The sequence below is a fragment of the Drosophila gunungcola genome, assembly GCF_025200985.1.
Source record: "Drosophila gunungcola strain Sukarami chromosome 3L unlocalized genomic scaffold, Dgunungcola_SK_2 000009F, whole genome shotgun sequence".
NCBI lineage: Eukaryota > Metazoa > Arthropoda > Insecta > Diptera > Drosophilidae > Drosophila > Drosophila gunungcola.
This window is the reverse complement of record NW_026453181.1, coordinates 212,113-222,031: the sequence shown is the minus strand read 5'-3', so window position 1 is coordinate 222,031 and position 9,919 is coordinate 212,113. Positions and strand designations below refer to the sequence as shown.

Genomic DNA, 9,919 nt, shown 5'->3' with positions numbered 1-9,919 from the left:
CTTTTATTTGAGATATACTACGTTGTTAAGCTACCAATCTCCATCCACCAAAGTCGGGCTCAGCTCCGACTTTGGCTTAAGTCAGCTGAGTGTTGGTCAAGTGCGAGCAATTAAGCGCATTGTATGGCATTTCGAATAGATTTGGTTTCCAAAGTCCAAAATTCGACACAATGCCGTGTTCGAACGAGTAGTATAGACCCCATGCATTCCCTACTTCGAGGCTCGAAAATTTCCACCTCGTGAGCATACGAAGTGGGAGAAGGTTTTCGGTCGAATGCCGTATTCGTTAAAGAAAGCCGCACTGGGGAGCCCGGCAGGAAGTGTTGTAATTCGCACTTTACCAGACTCACCAATGCCACACACACACACACAAAAATGTGGCTATCATGTCGTATACTTGATTTCGAGGAGGGCAATGGCGGGAGGAGTGGTAGAGCAATATCTACGCACAACATTTTGCTGAGCTTGGCTTGGTTTTAATTGTGGCTTGTGCTGCTGCTGCTGGCCACAGAGCTGAAAAATATATGCAGGATACGAAACGGTTTATGTGCCATTATAGAGCAGATATCCCACTCCCCAACCGTTTGTGTGTGGGAATTGGGTTTTATGAGCCTAGACGAGCTCTCGAATGCTAGTTATGTAATCTGCCCAAAATATTCGTCTGCAATTAAAAACATTTTCAAGTCGTTTATTCTCGGGGGGGAGTTGAACATGCGGAGGGGGTCCTCGACATAAGGCTCGTAAAACCGACTTTTTGGCAATGTCTAACCAATTTTGTGGATTTGGGCTTATGCATTTATTGGAATTTTTATGACCCACTTTTATGGCCTCTGCAGGAATGGGAACGAGAGGCGATGGGGTGAATTGGTTTATGAATATCAAAAACAATTTAAGGCGAAAATAAGTATGCTTAACTCTGAGATTAGTTCTGTATGTGGAATTCTAATTAATTGGAGTAAAACTCAAAGGGATTTCGCATCCCGCCGCAGAATTTCTCCCTGGGCAAGCAGTTTTAAGTGACCCAAGTTATAAGGAATCTCATCCCAAAAATGATTCCCCAGCAAATATAAGCTTTCCTATGTAAACTAATCGAATTCGGCACAAGGCCGACGTGAAATCCTTCTGTCCGGCAGGCCAATTCCTGAAACCTCGTCAATAGCAACAGTTTCAAATTAATTAATAACATTTTCGTTTCAAGTGGGACCAGCAAACAAACAAACAAACAAGAAACTTAAAATAAAGGCCGAAACCCGCTCAAGCCTCCCGGTCGAGAAAAGACTTTTGTCGGAACGGAATGTTGTTCAAGAAGTTGCGTGTGCCAATACACGTGTGTTGTCCAAGCCACCCGCCTCCTGTTCTCCCCGACAAACCCCCTAACACACAACCGCCTTGCAAACTGTTTGGAAGCCAAGCCAAACAACAAATACTTCAATAAACGAAATTAAATATTTGTGCATGGAATGAAACATTTTCCTCAGGATGCCGGAACGGACACAACGGAGGGAAATCGAAAAGAATTGAACACTTTATGCCTCGCATTGGCAACAAATTAAATAATTGCAGCAAAAAGTTTGCCATCTGCAAATATTTCAGCAAACAAACCAGTGGTTTTCTCTCGAAGCTTTTATGGTATTGTTCGAATTGCTGAGCGAACGTTGGCTTTTCTTTAATTTACCAAGGATTTTCGATTCAGTCAGTATCTAGCTCCAGCGCCCTGCTCTCGGCCAACATTTGACAAATATTTTGTTTACCAAATTGTTTAACTTTTGACCCGAGCTCCCGCCTTCCCTCATGGGCTCCGCGGTAATTGCACGTTAATTGCGCAATTGTAACCAACTCGGGATGGTTTTCCCAGCTTGGGTGTTGCCCACTCCCGTTTTTGACGGAATTGTGCCCCAGGCCAGGAGCCAACACCTTTTTGATGTCTCTCCGCGGGCAAAAGACGGCGTCTCGGCGCTGAATCAAACTAATTAGGCGCAAACTTAATTAATATTTGATGAATTATTTGACCTTTTGTCTGATTACCAAGACGGCACCCAAAGAGCACCAAGTGCGGGCACTTGCGAACCCAAACCAGGGCACAACTCAGCCCGTAAGTGGCCCTCGTCGTTTGCCTGACAACAGACAGCAAAATAAAGATAACTTTTAGGATTTTCCGAAATTGAGCTTCATTTGGCTGGGAGGAAGAGCATTTGATAAACTTGTCGCTAGGCAGGTGCCACCACAAAAAGGTCTGACATTGTGCCTACTGATGGTGGGGGCGTGGCCGGGGGCGTGCAGAGCGATTCAAATCATAAAATGCTAAGGTGAGACGAGGCGCAAAAGTTTTTCTAATGTTTATTGGCGAAACTTTTTCATTTTTTACAACTTGTGCAAAAGTTTACGCGGTACTTCTCCGCCTCCCTCGGCTGCATTCCGCCTTTTCTGTTGTTGCCTAGGCCCGACTCTGGTCATTTTAAAGTTTAAATTATACCAAGCCCAGGGAGTCCAGGTCTGAGTGGTCTGGAATCCAACGATTGTCAGCACATTAGGCCTACCAGGTTGGCGGCGGGGAGAGCGGGAGGGAAACCTTACTTTGAATTAAACTTTTATCGCATCAATTCCGAGAGTTTTCCAGCGTTACCCTGGCAAAGTTTCATTGTTGGAGAATTTCCAGATATTAATTCTTTTATTTAAATTAGCCCAGTCCCCGAGATAATGCAAATAAGGGCGATTGTACTCACCCGAGTGCAGATAGGTGCCACTTACCTGTAAAGAAAAGAATACAAAATGGAAATTACTTGGGAATTCATGGCCATAGCAACGCTAGTCACAGAAAACAGGGCACTCTGCATTTGGGCGCTAGTAAGATCAAAAGTATTATTATTATATATTATAATGCTAGTCTCCCTTTTTCAGTCACCAAGCGTTTGAATCCAGTTGCCCTTTTGCTCCCGTCAGAGTCAGAACAAGTTGATATATATTTTTTAAAGCCGCATCATGATTCGAAGGCCAGCTCTTTACTTGTTCTTCTTCAACGGCCTGATGGTCTACTTAGCCAAGGAAGTAAATCGCATTGTCAAGGGTAAGCTCTGCGTCATGATCGGTTCCACATGGCTGAAGCATTCCTTGTAGTCAAGCCAACTGATGTGAGGGCTTGGCAACGGATTCCCCTCATCAGCAAGCTTCTTCCCTCGTCAGCCAGCAGACACAGATAGTGCATTTTTGGACCATAAGGAGTTCAGCGACTTCCTGTGGAACATGAACCTGTATGTGAACTGCTTGCTGCTTCTGCCAGCACTTTGCCAGGTAAACGCAGACGCAGATCATTCCTTGGTGTCCTAATTTAGCTATGCCCCCACCAGCTCCATCACTTCCGCCCGCTTGTGGCCTCAGTTCTGGTGTGGAACTTCTACGTTTACCAACGCCTGTTCGGGTTCCTCCTGAGGCTGACTTGGTACCTATGGTGGAGCGATCTCTGCTGGGCCTACTACGGACCTCTGGTCGTCCTCGGACTTCTGCTGAGCACACTTCACCTGGCTCTGATCGTCGCCACAACGAAGCTGCAGACGGAGGGCCTCGAAGAGCGGCCTCCTTCTCGCCAGAGGCCACATCCCACGATTGGCGATGGCCCAGAACACTAAGTTCGGTTAAACTGGAAGTGACCCAGCCGCCTTTAACTGGGTCGCCATCAGTCAGGGGCTTAACCTTGCCGCATCTACAAATACTGGGTCGTCGGTTCAACTAATAAATATGCCAGAAAACGGCAGGCACACAGATACCCGGCACGCACACCCGCACACCCGGACACCCGGACACCCGCACACCAGGACATGTACAAATGAATCGCAGCTGAGGGCCGGCCGAGCATCGGGAAATAAAACCATTAAATATTTGCGGTTAAACGCACCAAAAACAAACCGCAAAAGTAAATCATATCCAGAGCAGACATTGGACATGGCCAAGCATCCAAGGCAAGGAATTTCGCATGCCGCCCGTCCGCCCAGCCCTCGTAAGCAAAAATATTAGATTAGAAATTAGGAAGCCATGGACATGGCTTGGATCGGCGTGGGATTGGGCGGGCAGCAGACCAGAACGCCATTTATTGGGGAGGATGGGATGCCCGGGCAGGAAACTGGTTACCAACGGCCTGCCAAAAATTCCAAAGGTCCATGGCCGAGGAGAATAAATCATTGAAACTGACATTTCACCATTTCACTGGATTTGTATATATGCTAAAGGTTCGGCTACTTCGTGGGGTGGAAAGTGCTCTGGTGGGCGAGGGAATTTGCCTAAGATATCCGTCGATTTTCCCAAGAAACCATCGGTACGCACGTCCTTACGACGAAGAACTGGGCCCAGAGAGCGCTCTATTAGTCCCCTGAACTACTTGTAGTTCCCCAATGATTGCAGCTGACCAGGACTTTTGTCCCACTGGCTGCAAAGCTAACTCACATAAATCATTTTGCAATTGAATGGTTGTAACGCATAGTGATGTCGTCACACTAAAGTCGAAAGCTCCGAACCCTCTTGTCCTTATAGCTAAACTAAGTAAAGATCTCCAGCTTATGGCAAAGTATTAGCCATTAAAATAAGGAAAAATATTTTAAGTGAATATATTGTGATTTGGCAGCCGGCGAGAATTTAGGATATTAGGTGTAACCTTACAATATGAAAATACCGGAATTGCATTCTTGCTTTAACTACGGATCGAAAGACTACTTACCTTACAATTAAAAACTTTGTTAACAATCGTTTCATTAACGAAAGCTTAACTGTCATTCCAAACGAGAAGTTCGTAATTTTGTTTGTTAGAATAAGTTTTGAAATCAGTTTTACTAAACTAAACAGCTCGAATTGGTTTTGTATTGAAGGGTACAAAATATTCGTGGATAATAAAGACATTTCGGTTTTTGTTTCAATGCGATTTGTCAGTAAAGGAATAATATGAGAATAAAATTGTCGGATTTTTCGAAAATTCAAACATAGAAATATCTCCTATTATGGTAAAACAAAAGAACCAAGAATAAAAAAACTTAAACCACAGATATCAATCAAACCCTTTAACTTGGTAAGAATGTAGTGACTTCATTGCAACTTGAAATATATTGCTACTGCCAATCGAATGAAAACATTTCAGTATTAAGCTTTGAGTGTAAACACAGTTATGCTTTAAAGACATTAGAAATGGTAATTGTGATGTAATGTAAGTCTGAATGTTACTTTATTATTTTTTCCTACTCCCTTGCAAACACATTTACAGTCAATTTTACTCGCACAAGTTGGCAGTGCTGGATCGTAAATTTGAAGTTTCTGTTTGTTGCTCTGGAAATCTCTGGATCCATCCCCAAAATGTCTGCCCTGAAGCTCATGAGGTGCTCCTCCTGCCCACGACTGCGTGCCTCCATCGGGATCGGGTCGGTCCGCCATGCGGCCTCCAAGCCGCGCCACGACTACGACCTGGTGGTGCTCGGCGGCGGCTCTGCCGGTTTGGCCTGCGCCAAGGAGGCAGCCGACTGCGGCGCCCGCGTGCTCTGCTTTGACTTCGTGAAGCCCAGTCCGGCGGGCACCAGGTGGGGCATCGGCGGCACCTGCGTGAACGTGGGCTGCATCCCCAAGAAGCTGATGCACCAGGCCTCGCTGCTGGGCGAGGCGGTGCACGAGGCGGTGGCCTACGGCTGGAACGTGAACGACCAGGACCTGCGGCCCGACTGGCGCAAGCTGGTGCGCTCCGTGCAGAACCACATCAAGTCGGTCAACTGGGTGACGCGCGTGGACCTGCGCGACAAGAAGGTGGAGTACGTGAACTCGCTGGGCGCCTTCCTCGACCCCCACACCATCGAGTACGCAACGAGGTCGGGCCTCGAGCGCCGGCAGGTGACCGCCGAGCATGTGGTGGTGGCCGTGGGCGGACGACCGCGCTACCCGGACATCCCCGGCGCCGTGGAGCTGGGCATCACCAGCGACGACATCTTCAGCTACGAGCGCGAACCGGGCCGCACCCTGGTCGTGGGCGCCGGCTACGTGGGCCTCGAGTGCGCCTGCTTCCTGAAGGGCCTCGGCTACGAGCCCACCGTGATGGTGCGCTCCATCGTGCTGCGCGGCTTCGACCGCCAGATGTCCGAGCTGCTGGCCGCCATGATGGCCGAGCGCGGTGTGCCCTTCCTGGGCACCACCATTCCGCGCTCGGTGGAGCGGCAGGCGGACGGACGGCTGCTGGTGCGGTACCACAACACCGCCACTGGGGCGGACGGCAGCGACGTCTTCGACACCGTGCTGTGGGCCATCGGCCGACGGGGGCTCGTCGAGGACCTCCACCTGCCCGCCGCCGGCGTGAGGACCCACGGCGACAAGATCGTGGTGGACGCGGCGGAGGCCACCAGCGTGCCGCACATCTTCGCCGTGGGCGACATCGTCTACGGGCGGCCAGAGCTCACTCCAGTGGCCATCCTGGCGGGACGCCTGCTGGCCCGGCGTCTGTTTGCCGGAGCCACGCAGCTGATGGACTACGCCGACTGTGGCCACCACCGTTTTCACGCCCCTGGAGTACAGCTGCGTGGGCATGTCCGAGGAGACGGCCATCGAGCTGCGCGGGGCCGACAACATCGAGGTCCTCCACGGCTACTACAAGCCCACCGAGTTCTTCATCCCGCAGAAGAGCGTGCGGCACTGCTACCTGAAGGCCGTGGCCGAGATATCCGGCGACCAGAAGATCCTGGGCCTGCACTACATCGGCCCAGTGGCCGGCGAGGTCATCCAGGGCTTCGCCGCCGCCCTCAAGTCGGGGCTCACCGTGAAGACCCTGCTGAGCACCGTGGGCATCCACCCCACCACCGCCGAGGAGTTTACGCGGCTCTCGATCACCAAGCGGTCAGGTCGCGATCCCACTCCGGCTTCCTGTTGCAGTTAGAGCGGATTAAGGCAAGACTTTTATAGTTCAAGTTCACCGTCTACCACATAACTAAAAACCTTGGCTATAAAATAATACAATTATTAACCACTGTCCACTGTTTAACCACTGTTTCGAGCGATTCCAGGACAGATTTGAACATGACTGGAGTAGTAGTTTTTAATATCCTTAATAGCCAAAAAGCTTCTCAATTAAATCAGCCTAGTTATTTGATGCCAGACATTTTTAGAGTTACTGGAACCTTTACTCTTACCTATTCAAAAGGTGTTTTGTTTTATAAATAAAAGCTATATTTTTTATTTCTGAAAAGTAAATATTTTAAAAATATTTAAGGTTTTCTTTTCATTATTTATACGTCTGCACCATTCGAAAGTAAAGTCTTGTAATGTTTTTTGTTAGTCGACAGGTGTCTGTATATATGGGCAGAGCAGTCGACATTAGTCTTATAATTTAGTCTAACCTTAGTCTGTGTGTCTATGATGGGTAACATTTCTAATGTAAGCCTTTTTCTGTGGTGTTGTTGACGTGTGGCCGCATTCTTAACAGTGGGCCATGAATGCTGTTTTTTGAAAAACGTTTTGATGTCTTGACTTGTAGTCAAATTTATGTTGGGTCATCCTTGACCTTAGTTATGATTTAGTCGTTCCTATATATTACACGCCAGCTGGTCCTTCCCGTTACATGGGATTTTACAAACTAAATTACTTTTATCCATTGGTTCTATTTTTGATTTAGATTTATTAAATATACGTTTCAAGGTTTCAGTCAACTTTTTGGCGATTTTAACTTAATTTGTAACATAGCAGTCCGATTTCATAAATCTTTCAGATCGTCTCGGTACATATAATATATTACAGATTTATACGTTTTTTGTTGTTCTATTGGTTTCTTGGTGTTTGTGGTTTGGTATCTGTGTAAAGGACTTCGTGTCCTTCAACAGATTTTCTATAACTGTGTCTGCAATTACAAAAGACGCAGGTGATCCCATGGGCATGCCTTTAAGTTGCGTGTAAAACGTGTCAATGTATTTAAAATATCCGTTGTCTTTAATACTTAAAGAGAGGGGTTTTATATATGCATAGTCCATTTTGGTGGATTTTTCGCGAAGTCCTTATTTGATGAAATATGAGTTTGCATGGGACTTTTTCTCAGAAGCAGCCAATTATCATGAAAAAGTACAAACGGTTCGTAGAAGTTTTAAAAAGTTAAATTTTTTGTATTTTTAATATTGTAATAATTTGAATTTAATAAAATGCAATGCAGGAAATGCAGGAAAGCAAAATTTCGAAATTATTGTTTGCAAATAGATTATGGTATCATTATTTAATCTTAAAATATTCTATATATTAATTTAAATAGAAAAAAAAATTTGAATGAAATTTATATTGCTTTCATTAAAATCTTAAGACTTTTACTTAAACAGATTAAAATCTTTTTTATTGCCTAGCGCTCGGAAAAAATAATATTTTTGATGCAAATAGTAAACTTAAGTGTTTCAACCTTTTTTGAGAAAAGAAAAAACATAATTTCTCTGACGAACTGCTCGTTCAGATGTGTGGCACACGTTTTGCTGATTTGACACTTCAATATAAATGACACAGCCGCGTTTGGAAACTCGGGGAAGCGTTGGAAACCCCCGAAGCGATTGCCATTTTGACATATGAAGTTTTAATTTATGAAGTTCTTGGTGAAAAACACTTTGTTCCCCTGGAGGTGACCTGCGTTTCCGTTTCCGCTTCCGAGTCCTGCCGTATCGGTGGCCCGAATCTGGCGAAACTGGGCCACACTCACACACACACACACACACACAATGGCAGCAACAAACAACGAGGGATAAAAAATTTTGATTAATGTTTAGTTCCGATTTGCATAAATCTTACTTTAGCATTTTGGGCTGGCTCTCTCCTGCTCTTTTCACAGCCTCTCTTTCTCGGGCGCCTTTGTTATAAATTATTTTTTTATTGCTGCCCCCTGAGTTCCGTATGCTCTCCGGTTAAATTGTTTGGCTCAGCGTTATTTATTCGTTTGTTTGTGCCGGTCATCAGAAGTGGCCGTGTCCAGGTGGCCCGTAACCCGGAGCCCGGAGCCCGGAGCCCGGAACCAGGTCAAGGCAGTGCATCTTCGCCACAGTCCTCGGACTCGCAGTAACTTTTCGATTAGCTTTGCCAACTCATTTAACAAATGGTCTGGCTGACAGTAAGGAATATAACAACTTGCCCCAGCAATGGCAACATCGAGCAAGGAGCTGCTAGTTTTCATTGCAACACCTTAGAATCATAAATTGCGAGCTGCGCCAGAAGGCGGTGGGCGGTAAAGTTTTGCTCGTCCCGAAGTTTGGCTGTAAGTTAAAGCACCCGCGGGTAATTCGATAAAGCGTAAAATTTTGCACTTAAACTATTTTCATCTGCAGCTGCTCGGAGCTGGATTCGGCAATTGCATTGTTGCTCCTTTTATTGTTCTCCGGTTTTTCGGTCGTTGGCAGCTTGACCTGCTCGGGGAAAGGCGGGCAGGTCTTGAATTACAATGCTGGGAAAGTGCGGAAAAGTTTCCTCTGATTGCGTGTCCAAGTGGTTGCTCCCTTCTATTTCTATTTATATTTCTATTTTTATTTCTATTTCTGATTCTCCTCTCCTGATTGAGTGCTCTCGAGTGCGAAGCGGCACAGAAATTGTTCTGGCATTGCAGTTGAGACGTTGGCAAGTTAATCGGCAAGCGCCGCAAAATTGTGCAATCAGCGCATGAACAAAAGCCCGCTCGCTGCCGCCTCAATAGGCCAAAGTAAATTAAAAATCTCATTTAAATTAATCTCCGGTGAGGGTCCTTGCGACCCCTCCTTCCCACTTCCCCGCTGAGAGGGGAAGTCGGCCTGTTGTCGTTCTCATCAACGCATTACAAACAATTCCACTTTGTGCACGCAGCCACAGCAGCTTGTGGTTACATGGGGCGTGGCACTCATACACCTTCGACAGGAGGCAGAAGCTTAAGTCTTGTTTAGCAATTTAGAATTTTTAAATCCCATTAAGTTCTGCA

The 9,919-nt window shown here is 46.4% G+C and overlaps 2 protein-coding genes across 2 annotated transcripts; both read left to right on the top strand.

Moving 5' to 3' along the window:
• Window positions 1–2,914: 2,914 nt before the first annotated feature.
• Window positions 2,915–4,182, top strand: LOC128259738 (uncharacterized). The gene is given in 4 exon segments (XM_052992288.1): window positions 2,915–3,064; window positions 3,115–3,163; window positions 3,165–3,288; window positions 3,345–4,182. Coding segments are annotated over 4 exon segments (537 nt in total). The 5' UTR covers window positions 2,915–2,979; the 3' UTR covers window positions 3,624–4,182.
• Window positions 4,183–5,210: 1,028 nt separating this feature from the next.
• On the top strand, window positions 5,211–6,994 carry LOC128259724 (thioredoxin reductase 2, mitochondrial). Its single transcript, XM_052992273.1, is given in 2 exon segments — window positions 5,211–6,495; window positions 6,497–6,994. Coding segments are annotated over 2 exon segments (1,557 nt in total). The 5' UTR covers window positions 5,211–5,331; the 3' UTR covers window positions 6,890–6,994.
• Window positions 6,995–9,919: the final 2,925 nt, after the last annotated feature.